This window comes from Cyprinodon variegatus, unplaced genomic scaffold (genome assembly GCF_000732505.1).
Source record: "Cyprinodon variegatus isolate N-32 unplaced genomic scaffold, C_variegatus-1.0 Scaffold445, whole genome shotgun sequence".
NCBI lineage: Eukaryota > Metazoa > Chordata > Actinopteri > Cyprinodontiformes > Cyprinodontidae > Cyprinodon > Cyprinodon variegatus.
The window spans coordinates 470,335-488,889 of record NW_015150898.1 but is presented as its reverse complement, the minus strand read 5'-3'; the positions used below and the strand labels follow the sequence as shown (position 1 = coordinate 488,889).

General features: G+C 37.2%; 1 protein-coding gene across 1 annotated transcript; it reads right to left on the bottom strand.

Annotated features, from left to right (window-relative positions):
* Nucleotides 1–16,584: 16,584 nt before the first annotated feature.
* Nucleotides 16,585–18,060, bottom strand: LOC107093754 (homeobox protein HMX2-like). The gene is made up of 2 exons (XM_015389003.1): nucleotides 17,778–18,060; nucleotides 16,585–17,684 (listed from the first exon to the last, which is right to left on the bottom strand). Exons 1-2 carry the CDS (start codon nucleotides 17,926–17,928, stop codon nucleotides 17,113–17,115), a joined length of 723 nt encoding a protein of 240 aa, XP_015244489.1. The 5' UTR covers nucleotides 17,929–18,060; the 3' UTR covers nucleotides 16,585–17,112.
* Between the last annotated feature and the right edge of the window lie 495 nt (nucleotides 18,061–18,555).

The following is an 18,555-nucleotide window of genomic DNA, read 5'->3' as shown; positions in this document are numbered from 1 at the left end:
CAAAAAATAGACGTATAAAATAACAGCATGCAGGAAGCCCAAAAATATGCATTTCAAATTGCATTTCAATATTCTATGGTTATAATAGAGTTTTTAAACTTAAATTATAATCTTAACAACAAACAAAATTATCAATCTTGTATTTTAACCCTTTTTAAAACTATAAATAAATTTGTCTCAAATTGGCTCTTACATTAAGAGTTTATTGAAATGAAGGAGTTGGACTGTAGAGATAAGTGAGTTTTTGGCATCATGGGAGAAATTAACCAGGCAATAGGATTATATGGGACTTATGGCTCAGATCCACAGGCAAGTCTCTGGGAGAAATCTTGCACTAATATTAAGCAGAAGAGTCTGTCGACTGAATCCCTTGGGTTTTACTGTTGTAGCCAGTGAAGCCGAGGAGGACCAGATTCCACGAGAGCTGTTATTTGGAGGTTAAAGAGAGGCTACAGCAGAGCCTGTTCACAGATTTCTACAGGAGACAATGGAAAAGAATTCCAGAGAACAGTGAATCCAGAATGGCTTCAGGACATCTGAGGACATAGGAGACAGAAATTGTAAGAACAGGGCCACAAAGTTAGGTTTATTAGGCAGGGAAAGTTAACTATCTTATGCCTTCTTCATGGCTCCAGCACCTAATAAAGCTCCAATGTTGAGGGCTAGGTGGAAAATAGCTTTGGAGTCACACCTGCAAACTCACACCCTACAGAGAAGATGGAAAGAATAGAAACACATGGCCTAGATTTTTATAACACTCAGTTAAGACACTAGGAACAGGAGCACTAACCTTTTTACTTTCAGCATAACTCTTAGTATGAGCAGATGTATGTTGAACGGCCGCCTTGATGTGGTCCCAGGACCATCAACAATGAAGCAGGTGAGTTCTTACTAAAAGAAATACCGGACCTAGAAAAAAAGATGCTAGGAGGAGAGATGGCTAATAGCTCAATGAGGCTTCAAAAGGGGACAAACCTGAGGCTGTTGAGATGTGTTATTTATGTCCATACTCCTACCAAGCAAGGTGTTGACTCCAGGAAAAAGGATTGTCCAGGCAAAGACAGCAGAGAGCATTCTCAAGTTCTTGATTAATTTATTCACCCAGGCCATTTGTCTGGCAGTGGAAACCAGAAGAAAGAGGTGACTTGGTTCCTAGCGCAGGTAAAGGCCTTGCCAAACCTATGAGACAAACTGAGGGCCACGGTCAGTGTGAAAACAGAAACAACTAATGAAAAGCAAAAGCTGGAGAAGACATATGACACAGGTAGGATGTGTAGATACATACTGTTGGTCATCTTTTTTGAGCAAGGCCCACCAAAAATGTCATAGAAGGCCGATGCTGCGACTAGTACCAGGGTGGCTAGAGAACTTGAGAAGTGACCCCAAGGTATGACTCGTTTGCGAGCAGACAATGGGACATAAAACCCCCCAGGGGTCCCCCTAAAGGGTCAGGCTATCCTGCTGGGCTTGCCGGATAAGCTCTATCAGGTCTCAGGGACTACACCAATAACCCAAAATGGGGGTGCAAAAATTCTGGCCAGCAGCACCTTTCCTCCAGTTCCCAATTTCCAACATCACAATTATTCTCCATAGGGAGAGAATCGTTTAGAGAAAAAATGCACAGGGTTGGAGATTACCATTGCCTTGGGACACCTGTGACAGGACGGCACCCATCCCAGTGTCAGAAGGATCCACATGGGTTCTGTGTTCATTGAGAACATTGGAGAAGAACAGTATGTGATCTAGATAGCCAAAAACAAATACATTGATGAAGTAAAGTGCTCCATTGTTCATCAAGGCTTTGTGGATTGCTGGGGGATTAAAGAATCTGAAAGGCATCACTAGGAAATATTAAAATGCCCAATAGGAGTTTTAAAGGCCATCGTCAAATCTTTGCTTTCTCTTATCCTGATAAGATGGTACCCATTGCTCACATCTAGTTAAAAGAACACATAATTCCCATGGACTGAATCGAAGGCTGATGTGAGAAGAGGCAAAGAGTACTTGTGACAAAGAGTTGGGCCGTGATAGTCAATACAATGTCTAAAGGACATTCTCTTTTCTAAACAAAGAAAAACCCTGTTCCTACTGAACATGAGGATGGTCTAATAATACCAGATAATGCCAATAATGAATTTTTTATATATATTTCTTCATAGAATTGTGCTTAGAGTTGGACAGGTTATATGATCAAACACAAAGGAGAAGATCAATAGTGTACTCATAGGGGCGGTGAAGAGTAAGAGACAATGCAAGCTTACTCATCTCCCTCTGTATTCAGGTAGCAGACAGGTTCCCCAAATCTGCATGGCTTCAGTTGGTGGTTGCAGTCCAGCCTCATGTTGCTGTATGTAATGAGAAGCCTGAGTGGGTACAAAGGAGTTCTGCCGGAACCCCAGAGTAGTAAACTGCAGGAGTAAACTGTATTCCTAAGACATAACTCAATAGGCCTCCAGATGTAATTCCAGCAAACGAGAGTTCTACAAAGTTAAGAGAGGGTTCAGAGGGTTTTATATTAAGACTACGGTAAATGGAGAAGTGAACCACACTTTTAAATCCATTCATAATTTTCCATCATTTGACATATTTACTATTATGTATTGCAATGTCACAAGAAATCCCAGCAAAATATTTTTATTTAAATTTTATTTAAATGCTTTTCCAAGTTGCTGTTCTTATTCATTTTTTTGTTTATGTTATTGCAATATTATTCTTTAATTGTACATTATTTTTGAACTGGGGTACATTTTTTGAAAAGTAACAACATTTTTCTGGACTTAAGTATACTTCTGATTTCCTAAAGTTGCATCTGCTTTTGTTTAGCATTTATACAAATACTGTTTCATTTCACATTTTGGTGATTTCCTCTGGCTGTACAAAGCATACCTTTAACAGCCAAAAATACTAAAAACCCTCCGCTGGTCAGAGATTGAGGTGTTTTAAGGACAGAGGATGACTTGTAACAGCCTAAGGGCTAGATGAAAAATAAGTGAGTGGACTGCTACAGAGAGAGAACATATTGTCCCTGACAGGAACAAACATTAGACTGATAAACAAGAGGCTGGGGTTGAGCGAGCATTTTAGAGAAGTATGTGGGAGAGAAAGGGAGAAAAGTTGAACTCAAAGATGGTCCTGGTTGAACACAGAGTCCAAAAATAGGTTCACTGAGATACCAAGAAAACTTGTGGATTAACAGCACTTCTTCCATGCTGCTACCTTAGATCTACTTTGAATGTTTTAATTCCCTTGTTTGCAAACTTGTAGGGCATTGGGTGCTTAGACAATAAGAGAAGAGAAATGAAAGATTCGAAAGCAGTGTAATAACCTCTGGCTGGTTTAAACTCTGGCTGACAAAGAAGAGGGAAACACCATGCTCAACGTTCACTCATTAATTACAACACAGCAAGCAAATTAGAAAAACAGACAGCAGATTAGCAGATGACTGGAGTTGACATTGTATCGTGCCTGAAAAGCCCCATAAAAATCTCCTCATGTATTGACGTTAAAGATGCTTGAGAGAGATCCACCACGGACACCAATTTTTTTTCCTTACAAAGCATTACATCCTTATTTGACAGAAAACCAAGCCCTCTTAAGAATAAACATAGAGGTATAGTTGATAAGGAGCTTATGTGAACAATATAAAACATACTTTAGGTTGGGGGTTGGCTCAGCCTAGATGGAAGAACATAAAAAAAACAACTTAAAGCAGAAAATAGAGTAAAAACTTGATAGTCTTTTGGGAGGATTTAATAATGTAACAAGAACATGTGGTCTTGCCAGAGTTAAGTACACTTAGGAGTGCACTCAGAAATGTTGTGGAAGAGATACCAGATGACAAGTTGGGACCAGGAGGTGCCAGATAAATGGTTAATAAACTGCTGCTTTGAATCTGGGTCAGTTCTGTGTTGGTTGAAGAAACAATTGTTTTCTTTTTGTTAACTAAGAGTAAACAAATCCCTTGGTCTGTTTACCCAACTCAGATGAAACAAAAAAGGCTTTCATTCTACTAGTTTCTACTAATAGGTTGAAATTTACATCATATAATAGTAATCTATTCATAATCACGGTGCTATTGGACAGAGCTTTCCTAATCATGAGAGTTTTAAAATTTCTCTACAAAAATCAGAGTGCATGTGAAATTCTGAGTACATGTGTGTTTCTTGTCTGCTCTATCAGGAGGTATTAATAGAGTAGTATAATCCTTTGCATTTTACATGACTCTAGGGCACACTGCTCTCGCTTGTCTGCTCTGCTCAAATCAGATGATTAAACTGGAGCGCAGAATAGACCACAGGTCTTCATACTGTCCAATTCTAAGTGTGCATTTACATGCAGTTAATGACATCTGTATCTTTGGCTGCCTAAAATTAAAGATAACATCACATCCAAATACGCTTTTCTTAGGGTGAGGGACTGCTGCAAAGTCAATGACCTAATAAAGAAGGCTCAGCTTCTATAAATACCGTAGGTCACCTTTTATCAACTGGCAAAAAATAATTAACCAAATTTGTATTCTATTGATTTGGGTAAAAGCAGACCCATAGGTATTTTACATGTCCTGAGTAAACTGATGGAGAGGATAAGGTTGAAACAGACACAGATTTTTTTTAAAGTTAATTATTTCATTTTATGACTTTTAACATTCCGATAAAGAAGACTATGGATATAGCACAGCAATCACACTACACTTCTACTAGGTAAAGTATCAGCATATGAATTTGAAAGACCAGCTTTATGCTTCTTAGGTAGCTACTACATTCTACATTGCTCCCCAGGCGCCCACTGCACCCCAAGGGGAGGGGCTAAATGCAGAGGTAAATTTCTCCAACAGAAAACAATACACTTCTTTCAGTTGTTCACTTTCTGACACTTTAAACCTAACCTATGAAATTCTGCAAGGCAGTTGCCTCGACCTGGTGCTGTACAGCATTTTTGTACATATGTGATAAGTGAGCAGTTTTATGTAAAATACACTACTAAACAGTTTTGTGCATGAACACGTTCAATGAACATCTTTCAGTGAATACGTTCATATTTTTAGTGAACGGTGTACTGAACAGATCAGTTTTGAAGTAATGAATGTGAACGAGAACGCCATTCACTCTAAGAATAATGTGCAAGACACATAGCTCACGTTCGTGTTCATTTGATAGCATTGAATATTTTCATTGGATAACATCAGGTTTTACGGCACTTATTACCACAAACAGCATGACAGACCAGCATGTCTACTACAAGTAGTCCGTCATGGGACCCCAGGAGGAATAGCCCATTCTCCTGTTAAGGCCTAAGGGGTATCCTTGAATAAATAATAAAATTTGGCCTGTATGTATACAGCTTATTTTTAATCAGAAGATTAAAAAAGAACTTAACATTTCATTCATTCATTCATTCATTACTTAATTAATTCATTCCAACACTGCATATGGCAAGCTATGCTGTACCTACTGGGTAAACCTTTGGCTTGGGTTAAACTGATAGAAGCAAAGCTGCTGTACACAGGTGCCACCAGGCCCTCTAACCAGTATCAGTAAGCTATGTGGGTGAAGTGTCTTGCCCAAGGACACAAATACTAAAACGGATGAAGCTGGCATTCAAACCAGCAACCCTCTGGTTGCAGCATCCTATGCCACTTTTGCTCCTATATATTATTATTTCAATAGAAGTGTATGTAATTAGATCTACAATGTACTATATAATTGGTTGATATTAAAACTGACTTACAGTAGTTGATGAGGTTTGAATTTTGAGTAAACTGAATCATTGCAATAAGACTAATCGCATTTTATTTGTTTGAACTGAATAAGTCTTGGCAATACAATAATTAGATCTTAAGTAATTATGTCTATTCTACATTCCCTTGACGTATACAATTGCTTTTTGAGCCTCAGTGTGTAAGTTGCAACCCATGAAAATGGCAAAATCCTCTCTGCTAATCCCAAACAGAATTTGTTGCAGGCAATGTTATTGTGTGAAGCTGCACTCAATAAGAAAAACAGCCAGTCATTACAACACCTTTGGATGTAATTAATGCAGAGACATATCAAGGTAAGATCATGCAACTAGTGGCAATCTCATCCATACACTCTTAAACAGTAAATTCATCAGATGCGAAGCAGTGGGTAACCTCAGCAATGCGGCATGCAGGCGCTACTCATGTCAGAGCTTTCTGTTTTAAACAGTAAAAGGAATTACACCAGACATGTAATAGGGTTGTTCAACACCCATTTTGCGCACGTAGATACACAACGCTGCTCCTCATTTAGGATGAGTTTCTAATTTTAGATACATATACGCTATAGTTTGGGCTAGGAAGAAACAGAAACACAACATCCGGTTTCACAAACAAAAAAACACTGACACTAGCTACAAAAAAATATATATTGATATGAAGCTCATCCTAGTTTCTAGTGTCTGTCTTTATAAGTTCCTGGTCTTCTGGCACTCAGATCCCATCCCTCCATGTGTCTGTATTTGTGTTTTCACAACACTGACACATCTTTGACACATATTCTCACACTTCCCCTTTTACACTTGATTTAAATCTGGTATAAAAAAAACAGTATGAGGTCTAAGATAGTTTAGTTTCTTTCACATAAGGAAGATAAATCTTTTACATTTTCACATGAGAAACATTTCATCAAATATTTCCTCTTAATATACTATGTAAACATCATATAAGCACAGCATGGTGAAATGGAAATAACAATGCAATGACCCAGACTGTACAATTATAAAGATAAAGAAAACTGTGGGGGGTTATAGCAGATGGCAACAGGCTTATTTAAAGCAAATTACTAAAATATGAAGAACCTGACTTAAGTTAATGGAAGTTAACAGCCTTTATCGATCGTTTAGTTTTTTATTTTCTAGGGTAAGAAAAGTAGTTTAATTTTGTTTATGTAGAAACCCCAAGTGAGAACATATTCTGTGCACTATCAAATTTTTCAAGGATTGTGATAAAATGTATTATTGAAACAGTTTTATAATAATAACACAACTTATCATTACACACCGTTTATCATGCACACTGTTTATCATACACACGGTATTATAATGACAAAGTAAAGGGTGGCTAATAATGTGACCAAAGGCTTTCAGTATAAATCAGTATATTACACTTCTCAGTTTAAATGTAAAAACTCATGTCCATAAATATTCATTGCATCTGCTTTATTTGTGTTAATTTCTTTAGTAAGTCAAAAAAAAAATCCTAACAAAATGCTTTAAAGATTGTGGCTGTAACATCAAAAGATGTGAAAATATTCTATGCAACATAATAGTTATTGATACTTTTACAGGCTTAAATAAATAAATAAAGAAAACATAAAAAGGACATCTTCCTAGGGGTGTCTTTTCCTGCATTCGGGATGAGATTTCACACCATTAACTCCCACCCTTCTACAACCCCCCACAAACCCACCTACATCCCACCACGCCTGCACTATAAATATTTCAATCACCAATCTATATTCATTATAAAACACATGCTGAATGCAATATGCGGTGGTGAGTATACAGGGCTTTTATTTATTCATCTTATTTATTTATATTTCTTTCCTGAGGGCAAGACATAGGTTTCTATCCATTCTGTGCTGATTGCTAGCTATTACAGAGCACTTAGAGCTTCCCTCGAACTGGCCAGAGGGGAACATAGGCCTCAAGAGAGGCACTCTTTACTATTAGGAAGTGTGTGCATGTGCTTTTTTGAAACCATATCAGAGATGTCACAAAAATAATTGTGAATATAAATGTTTACTGAAAGATCTGAAATAGAATATTTTTATCCTGTTTTGTTGGAGTTTTCACTGAAAAACTTTGGTAATGTTTTGGATAATCAGGTAAAATCAGGTGAAATCAGATTATCTGGTGAAATGCAATAAAAATGCAGCTTTGTAGATTCAGTTTTGATATGTATGAAATTAAAACTTTAGTTTTCCTTATTCAAATCATCGCATAGTGCCTTCCTGAAAGCAAACAGTAGGCTTTTTGAAAGATTTATCATACTACAACTACAGACTTAAGTATATTTTATTACAAAAAAATTATTGAACTGATATGAAAGGGAAATTATTCCTGGTTTTAAAGTTTGAAAAAATAAAGCTTGTTGCCCCTTGGTGTCACAAAATATTTTTAAATAAAACTCTGCATTGATAAAATGACTTTGATGTACAGACATCTTTGAAAGAAATGAACCTGAAACTACAACATCAGATGCTTCTAAAATGTTTGCCTCAAATGTGCTAGAAACTAATGCATACCACCCTAAAAAGGAAAATTGTATCTTTTGTTTTCTTTGGTGCACTGTTAATTTCTGCAATGTGAAAAACAGTAAAATAGTTTTCAAAGCACTCTGAACTTGTTCATACTATGTACCGCACATTCTAATCACTGTGCTCATAGAGCACAAATTCACATGTCATTTCAAGGTACCTTATTAGTATAGTCAATCAAATCATGTAAACAGATCTGTTAAAAAGTGTTCTAAAATTATAGTAAATTATATCTACTATAGTAACGGACTTGTTGAATGAACTTCTCTTGGATACATATAGCGACAGTGAATGGGCGCTTTCATTGAGTCATTGGCTTTTTTTTTTAACCATCATTTCACCAGGAAGTCTCTCTGAGATTCAGATTTACAAAAGAGACCCGGCCAAGGTACCAGCCAAATCAAAACTACATTAGAAAAAAAACACCTAGAGAGAAGCAGAACCAAGCAGAACCTTGCTTGATATTAACTATCCACTTCATTGGGAGGTTGAGAAAACAGAGCATAAACATAATAATAAAAGCGACACAAAAGCACTAATGAATGTTCATACCTAAATGTTCATGCAGTTTTCCAAAGTAAAAGTTCAAACAGTACCTGTAGGAGGGAGATAATAGCAAATAATACAAATTGGAAAGAAGTAGGAGATTGCAACTGGAGGAACTGATCTGGTGGACCCAGAGATACTGGAACCGTAGTTTGGCTTTCTACTATATTTCACATAAAGAAATATAACTCATTTGGTATAACCGAGGTCCACCAATTTTAATCTTTCAGATAACAAGTTCCAGTAAGCTATATTATATTTAATGACCCAGTTGCACAAGCTAGCTAGAAGATCTCCATAAGGTAAAAAGGTAATATACACAAAGTTTCCATCCTGATATTTTTTTGATAGTACTTTATGAGCCTTAATAATATTTCTGCACTGGGTGCGATGATCAGTCATAAACAGACATATGTGTCATCAGCTAGCAGTATCCCTTAACTATTAGAAAGCCAAATGGCAACAGTTAACAGCTATTTATTGTCACCGTGGAGGATTGACAGGAACCAAATGCAGACACAAAAGCTTGAGGTGGTTACTTGAAGTTTTAATAACAAAAAGGGTAACAGAAGCAAAAATCCAAAAACATAAATCCACAAACCTCCAAAAATCCCGAAGACCAGGAATACTCACAACAAGGGGGCAAAGAAATGACGACAAACCAGCAAACACTGACATACATATGACAGAGAGAAACAAAGACCAGGCTAATTAACAGATTGGGAGCAGGTGTGAACAGAGGCAAGAAGGGAGCTAGGGAAAATGAGACGGACACAATAGGGCAAACAACAAATATCTAAGAACTTTAATATAATAAAAAATAACTATAACACAAGAATGGAAATAAGACCAATGAAAACTCAAAGATAAAACTTGAGCAGAACCAAGACCATGACATTTATTAGAGGCCATCTTGCTTTACCCAAGCAGAATCCAGAGGGATTTGGGACTACTGTTCCCATCACTCTGTAAGGCAGTGGAACATTTATGTAAAAGGGCCTAATGACTTATGAAGGAGCTGTGAAGATAAGCGTCCTACCCTTCATGCCAGCTGTAGTTTTATTATTAAAACCAAATGTATCTCTAAACCTTAGCACTTTTAAATGTCCTATTTAAGTTACTTTACCGCTGATATTCTCTTGCTACTAAGATACAGTATTATTATAATGATTATATCAGAAACAGCATTTCCCTTTTTTCTTACTGACATTCCTTTTTACCAACCAAACTGTATTCCACTCATAATGCTACTATTCAGAGAGTACCTTAAGTACCTTGTACATACACTGTACAATTTTTTGCCCCTTTTGGGCCGATTCTCTAGTCGTGCAAGAATTTTTAGATAAGGCCTGAACATGCGTTGTGTAGCATACAAGGGGTAATGAGGGGCGATTAGCCTCTCACGACCACCACCTGATCAGGAATCGTAAGGTTAGGAGAAAATCAAACATGTTTGAAATTCAGTTGGGCATCGGGCCACACAGTGTGAGAACATCCATCGTGGGCAGTGAACTTTTGAACCCTGCGGTTCCACAATACAGTTTGATCTGTAGCTGCATACAACGATTGAAAATATTGCATAGTGTATGCTCGGCTTTAGAAAACATTTATCTTTAAACTTGAAAAGAAGGATTTGTTCATGTAGATCTTGGGCATAGTTTGTAAATATTAATAGTTATATTAATTAACTGTTTGCTGCTCAATCGTTTCTACAGCAGTCCCTCATGGTTCCCCCTCCAGGTGGCAAGACCACTGGATGGCCGTCCCTCACTCCTCATGTCTTGACATGGCCGTGTCCCGCGAGGAAGAACCTAACCACAAGACGCTTGCCGACAAACTCTTACCCCATGCCTGGCTCCATGGTGGGGTCCCGGCTCCTCTGTACCTGGTAACGTCACATGCCATTTTTATTTATTTATTCATTTTTTCCTACTTGCTTTAATTCTGGTTTATTTTCCTATATTTTAATCATGTAAAACACTTTGCATTGTCTTTGTACTGAATTGTGCTATACAAATAAATTTGCCTTGCCTTGCCTTTTAAACCGCTATTTGTCTGACCTGTCACATAGAGCCCGTTTGTCTTGGGAGACCCTACAAGGGGCATTTAAGCCCCAGACAACATAGCCTCTGGGATCATTCATGCACTGAAACCCCTCCACCACGTCAAGTGGAGGAGTTCAAGTATTTTGTGGTCCTGTACACGAGTAAGTGGAAAATGTAGTGGGAGATACATAGACAGATAGGTGTGACTGCTGCTATAATGTGGATGTTACACCGGCCTGTTGTGTTAAACAGAGAGCCGAGCTATAAGCATAGCTCTGTATTTAGAGAGAGAAGCTATAAGCCTGGAGCTAAAGAAGGGGATCTTGAAAGATGACTGGCTTCAGAGAAAATGTGACCCCGATTTTAGTGGCTAGAGCTGAACAAGGGGTATTGCAGGTGGTTTAGGTGAAGCTGATAAAAGTCTTTTAGATTTAATTTTCACTTAAGCTTTGTTGATGGAATTTTGACCTGTTCTTCCTGATTGAAATTATGTAATTGAGTCAGATTGGTAGATCAACTTGTCCCCTCGTGAAACCTAAAAGTTTGCTTCAGGAAAAATGAAAATATCTTCCATTCCAACTACATCAATTTATAGCTGATAGCGACTGTTCCTTTCACCTATTACCCCACCCTGACCCCACAAAATATTTATACCATCGGGAAGGACACACTTGTGGACAGGAAATTAACTCTGGAAGGCTGAGCCGAATTCGGACAGCCTTTATCCTTCTGGACATCATTATGCACGGGGAGGATGCTTGTTAAATTGGAACTGCAGCCTTTCAAAAACATTAAAACATAAAAATGCAAAAAAAGTTACACAAATGTAAGGAATAACTTAATATCTCTTTTTTTAATGAGATCTAAAACTTAAGAAGATGCATACATTTCCCTGTGTCACAGGGTGCACGTGATGAAATAATGTATATAATATGGGCAGTGCCTATACATCCTTTTTAAGCAAAGGGTATGGGAGTCTGTATACTGTAGCTCCCAAGCACATGATGGGAATGTTAAGAGTTCCCTGTGCTAAATGAACTATTAGAAGGTAGCATCCAACTTTGTTTTCCCACCTCTTTCCTTACTGACAGCACTTATTGTGGCAAGTGCTGACGCACTTCCACTTTGGCTTTAGTCATTATCAATTAGTGGTAATTGAATGGACCCCATGAACTGTAAAAGAGTTTGCTGACTGATGGTTCCAAATTTTTAAAATTTAGAGGTCCAAATTTCTCTACCTGTTATTTAGCTGGTTTATTTTGGTCTCACATTACAAAAAGGAGGTAGTGAGTTCAAGTTGTTTTTCTTCTTCATCTCAGGCAAAAAGAAATCAATCTGTGGCCTAATTAAGAAATGTTTCATCTGATATCAGACAATGGCAAGAATTGTGTCTATCATACTGTCTTTAAATATGTGGTTTATACTCTATTTCAGACAATGGTGACTCAAGGGTTGTTTGGCTGCTATTGAGAGAACAAGTAAGGAGAAAATCCTCACATATCTTGTACTATCAGGAATTTAATATCCTTTTTTTAACTGTAAATTGATTCAAGCAGCTAGTGGAAAGCTTATAGGGAAGTATGGCTTCCACAGGTGGCAATTTACACCGAATGCAATTTCTCAATTCCGTGATTGTCTACGTAACATGTTTGCATTTAGTCATGTTGCATGTGTCCAGATGTCTGCAATTGACCACAAATATATATATTTCTCAATTTCCAAAAGCACAGTAACATTGCCAAATTTCAGATAGTATTAAAATTGTATATAATTTTAAACGATGTGTATAGTATGGGGATATAAAGACTCAACATCATCTGATAACTCTTTCTGTTGCTAATGGATGTTTATTGACTACTAGAATGAAACCACAGTGAGTATTCCTTGTCTGCAAACACTGTAGCTTTCTCTGGTGTTATGGATACATGTCGATACCCCCGCCTTCGCTCAAACGCATCCCTTCAGACTTAGAGCATCCGTCCGCTACCTCTACATCCTCTTTCCCCAGCCTTTATCCCTCCATCTTACCTATTGATTGAACTAATAATGTGTTTTTAGCAGCAGATTAATGGCACATTATCCTAACGAGGGTGTCTGAAGGGACAGGACGTGAGGGAGAGTGTTAGAGATGATGCTGTTTAATTGGTTCACAGTCTGTGTTTGTGTGCCAAAGTTTTCTAAGTGTGATGTTTTTAAGACTGGTAATGAAAGAAAAATCCTATTTTTATTATTATTAAGGAAACCTCTAAATTCACATAAATCATTATGAATAATGAGTTATGGTCTTGTTTTAACTACCGTAAGTGTTTTTCCAAAATCCAAGCTAAAGCAAAAAAAAAAAAGGCAACATATGTAAAATTGTTATTGGACAGTCTAGACTACATTTTACATAAAACTTAAGCAGATATCAGGTTGTCCTTTTGTAATTACCAGTATCTTACAAATAAAGACACTATTACTTCAAGACAATCTTGGGACTTTAACTTTTTGTCTTTATTTCTATACAATTGTATGAAATTTAATGTAAACCTGTTGCTACATTAAAAATAGGAAGATATTTTTTTTAAAACCAAAGAAAAGTATTAAAAACTAACTTTTAATTCCATGCACTTGCAATATCACTTATCACTTATGTTCTACAAATTAGTTATGCACTTTTACTTCCACACAGCTATCCTTACAATTAACGTTTGGACAGGTTCCAGCTGGGTCTCATCTTTTCTCATCCTTACACTTTTATGCTACCCTCTTAGTCTGCATCACTCTCTTTTATCGGGTTTCATCCCCACTGGCATTTTTTTGTCAATTTCCTCTGGCAATTTGCATTTATGGATAGTGGTGTTGATATGTGTGTGTGTGTGTGTGTGTGTGTGTGTGTTTGGGGGGGGTTGCTAAATCAGTAGATCAATAGGCCATCTAGCACCCCTTAAGACTAACATGAAAAGGCATTGCATTTCAAGTTTCCATGTCTAACTGATTGCCTCGTTTACTGAACAGGATGCTGCATCAAGTGATTTTGATCTAGGGTTTCCCTACACTGCTTTGGGACACCCTGGTGAATCTGCACAGAGAACAGGTCAGTGTCAGACAAAGCTGGCACAACCATGTCTGAAGGTTTTTTTAGTTATTTACTAGACAGCTGTAGGTCTTGAAGAACTTAACCTTTCTTTTCTTTGCTTTGACTTGTGTGAATCCAGACGCTCTATCCCATCCTCTTGGTCAGTGACCTCTGTCAGATGACCGAGAGAGGTTAAGAGAGGTTAAAGAAATGGGTGAAACCAACCAAGGGGCCCCCAGCAAGTCATGCAACAAAGGTCCGCCAGCAAGGTTTACACTGAGACACACTTGGAGTTTCTTTCCACCTCATTTTCTTTTTGGGAAACAATGGGGACCCTCGGCTACAGCAGAGCAAAGACCCATGCAGCAATACAAACAGGGCCGTAGTTTTTCCAACACAAACACACACTCATCAAGCGGTTTTCTTCCTTTCTTCCCACTCCCTCCCTTGTAGCACAATTTCCCTCCTCGGCCCCTTTTTCATTCAGACATAATCAACACAGTCGGGCTTGAGTGCACAGATTACAATAATGAGCTATGGCAAGGCAGGAGGCGAGAGGGAAGCACAGTGAGAGTAGGAGAGGGATAGTGGGGTGATAAAACGACAAGATCTGAATGGCTGAAGCAATTAGCTCTACTTACAAGTTATAGAGCATTGAGTTAATGTGCAAAATTAAATAAATCAAATGTTTTAAATGACTTTTCGCACTTTTAAGCATATTAAGCATTGAAAATCGATGCTTTAAAGATGGTGTTATCTTCTCCAACAAGTAAAAGGTAATGGTTGTTAATACAGGAGTGTGCCACATCTTGTACATGTGAGTAGATGCAGAGGATTGTGGGTAGAAAAGAGAACTGAGGATTGAGAACACAAGACAGCCACATATTTGTAATTTGCCTCTTATCTCTAAAAAACATTTGGCTACACTCTATTCATTCAAATAGAAATAAAGCAGGAAAGATTAAAGTCCTTTTTTCTGTTTTGTTTGTTACATTTTTATGCCCTAAGATCTTACATGTAAGGATTAAGTGAGGTGTGAAAAACAAGGTTAGGTTGGAAGGTTAATTCTGATTAAGCCAATCAGTTTAAACATTTTAATACAAAATGTAAAAATATTTATAAATTATTAATGAAAAACTGCTTGCTAAGCTTATTTTCTTTTTGTTTGTTATGCATATAAAGATTGCATTTATTTTCTGATTGTATGAGTGCATGAGGTTCAAATAAATATCTTAAGTCAGAAGATATGCTACAGAATTTAACACAAAAAACAGCAAAAGATAACAAATAAAGAAACAAGTGAAATTCTAAAACTAAATATAAGATGCAAGAATTTATCTAAAATGCTTAAAACTTTTTGCATTTTAAAGGAAAAACAAACATTTGTTTCTAAGAAAATGTTCTTTCAGATTCAGAGGTATTCATTTATATATAATAACTATTTCTCACATTTGTCTAAACTTATTATGCTGATCTTGTGTTCTTCCTGTTGTTATTTTTCTTCTTATTATTATTACTATAATAATATTGTATATTTATAATATCTTGTTGTAAACATTCAAATACCCAACAATAATAACAATAGTAATACTTAAAAATCCCCTTTTTTTCTTTATGTTCGTAATACATCTGTGTCATTTTCAGTTCTTAATGTTAAATAAAATATGTTTCTCATTTTTGCACATTGATCTTTTTATTTTAAGCGGTTTATTAAACTTTTATCCTGATTAATTAAATTTTCTCTCCTTTTTACTCTCTGTGTTTAATATCTTGATTAAGATTTTATTTTTATGGATAGAGTTTGTTTTATGCCTTATAAAGTGTAGTAATTATAGAAAGTACAGTTATCTTTTGTTAAAATATAAACCTATAGTGACTATGTGGAGAAATTGCTTTAATTATGTTTTTCACAGGCTGACCTGCTGGTGAGACATGGATTAGATGTACTTCCAAGTAACAACATAAACCTCAGCCTTTTTTTCTGCATCAACCATTCCCTAGATCAGCAACTTCCCGTATTTACTGTCTAAGTAAGGCAAAGAGTCATCATCAAACTACTCATCTAACATATTGCACATTGCATAATTAATACAGATGCAGTGCATTCACATACAAATGTAGGCAGGCGTGCGTTCCAGACCTCTTGTCTCCATGTGATCACCATCTGAAGTTGTACTGGTGACTTTGGATTTAACAGGAATACATCTGTGTTTAATTAAATAAGACTATCTAATCGTTGTGTGCTACTTTTACATTTTTATTCTTACTCATATCCAAGTATCTCCTCATATTTATAACTGCTTTATGATACTTTTAAATATTAGCAAATAAAGTATTATTTAGACTAATATATTCTGATTTGAAAATGATATTTCTGAACAAGTTTGAGTTTTTTGATTACTACTATTGACACTGTCAATTTTTTTATTTTTTTAAATAAACTGAATGATTTTATAATTATTATTTTTTTTAATCTTTTTTACTTTTGAGACTTAGGTTCGCTTAGTTGCATTTTCTTCACAGCCATAATATATATATATATGTGTGTTAAAATACAACTTTGTTCACATTACTCATTTCCATTGTTTCTCGAACCGTTTAATTTTAAGTAAAAGAAAAAAAAACAGAATTAACCCTGCAAAGCTTATATTTAAGTTGTTTTAATAAAAGTTTTCAGTAAAACGTGTAATGATCCTCTTGGCAAAGTGGAATAAAGAAAGAATATATTTTAAGAAGGAAAACAAAACACGTGCGTAAAACTAAATAAAATGTTAATTACATTCATTTAAATACATAGCTGTAGCATTAAAAATCATGACAGAAAACGCATGCAGATAGGCTATAGTAATAATTTCTTTGGTGGCTTAGGCTGCAGTTGATGATAAAATAATTACATAAAATAATACTAGTATGCGGTAAACAATAATGTGTTTTAGGTCTTCTGAGCTATGTAACTTGTTTTGTACCAGAGGTACTTTCTTCAACTGGACATAAATAATGCTGAACATGCTTTAAGTACATGATAAGAAACTAATTTGCTGTCTTTAGACTTGCAGTCTTCATAAAAAATAACGACAATTGCATTAAAAAATGTTTTGGCCACAAAATGTCTCAGACGCTCAAAAGACTTGGCGAGAAAGTCACCAAGAAGATTGTCTCGTTTAGTCAGGGAGCAGCGAAAAAGCTGTCATACATCCCCATCGTACAGACTCAGGTACTTGCTGGCGCTAGAGAAGCAGAGGTAAGGTGCGCTGCTCCCTGGGTAAACCAGCGGCAGAGGCATTGGCAGCAGACATCTTCCCAGCAGGTTGTTCTCTTTATACAAGGCGGGTAGAGTCCCCCCCGCTGCGGGTTTCCCTGCCTCGGGGAAATCTCTGACCGGTCCGTCGATCTCGGTAGAGATCTGGCGCTTCAGTTTATTCCTGCGGTTCTGGAACCAGATTTTCACCTGGGTCTCTGTCAGCTGTAGGGAGCTGGCCAGGCATGCGCGCTCTGCGCTGCTCAGGTAGCGCTTCATGTCGAAGGTAGACTCCAACTGGAAAATCTGTCTCTTTGAAAAAATCGTACGCGTCTTCTTTTTCGTTACTATTTTGCTCTTTTTATTGGGGCTCCCTCCTCTATGGAGCTCCAGAGAAGCCTCCGGTACCGTGGCGGTGGTGGTGATGGAGCCGCTGTCCTCGCAGCTGCTGTCTCCGCTGTCAAAGCGCGTCTTTCCCTGGTTCCCGCAGTCTGCTGCTCCACTGCAGCTACTCACCAGTTCTAGAAATTCAGTAAAACTCACTTAAACAAGCCCTTCTAGTTTCCCTGTCACTCAGATTGTAAAATCATGATATATTGTGTAAAATCTCTTACCACTTTGCCTCAGCCTGCTTCCCGGATCCGGCCTTTGCTCTGGGACTGGTTCATCCTGACAGCTGCCACAGTTCGTCTTCAGGTTTAGGATGTTGTCAATAGTGAACTTTAGAGGAGCGGTGGGTCGACATGGTCCTTCTGCTTTGTTCATATTCTCCTTTGTGAAACTTTAATTCACCCTCCACCTCAGACTGTCTCTCTACACTCTGGTTCGGGACGTTATTCTCTCCGCTGGCGGTGGGACGGTCCTCGCAGCATAGCAGCAGCCACTAAGCAGTCACTGCTGAGCTCTGCAGGCGCTGTTAGCACTCTCACCGGAGAGAGCTCTTGGTCCCCCCTGATTGGCTCAGAGAATTAGTAATATGAACCAATCAGAGAGCGTGATTAGATGGGAGCGCAGGTTTGCTGTTCATCTGACGTTTTCCTAGAGCTGATGCTCAAAGAGCCACTAAAGATAAAACAAATGCTCATTCAATTACTCTAAATAAACATTAACGGTATACTCTCCTGAATTTTCCTGACACCCCTGTACTTTCATTTAGTTGTTTTTTGTTTTTGTTTTGTTTATATCGCTATAGTACTGCTGACATTATCTAAACTCCCAGTTATAGTGTCATTGTTATTTTATGATGTTCTTTTATTATGTGTTAGTATATATACATATAAACTGTATTAGTTATCGACTCTAAGCGTTTAGGAGAAAGAAAGAAAGAAAGAAAGAAAGAAAGAAAGAAAGAAAGAAAGAAAGAAAGAAAGAAAGAAAGAAAGAAAGAAAGAA

Excerpts from the sequence above, each read along its gene's own strand:
- LOC107093754 (XM_015389003.1), bottom strand. The coding sequence starts at position 17,928 with ATGAACAAAGCAGAAGGACCATGTCGACCCACCGCTCCTCTAAAGTTC. Across the intron at positions 17,685-17,777 it reads AAGCAGGCTGAGGCAAAGTG|AACTGGTGAGTAGCTGCAGT; the intron begins GTAAGAGATTTT and ends CTGAATTTCTAG.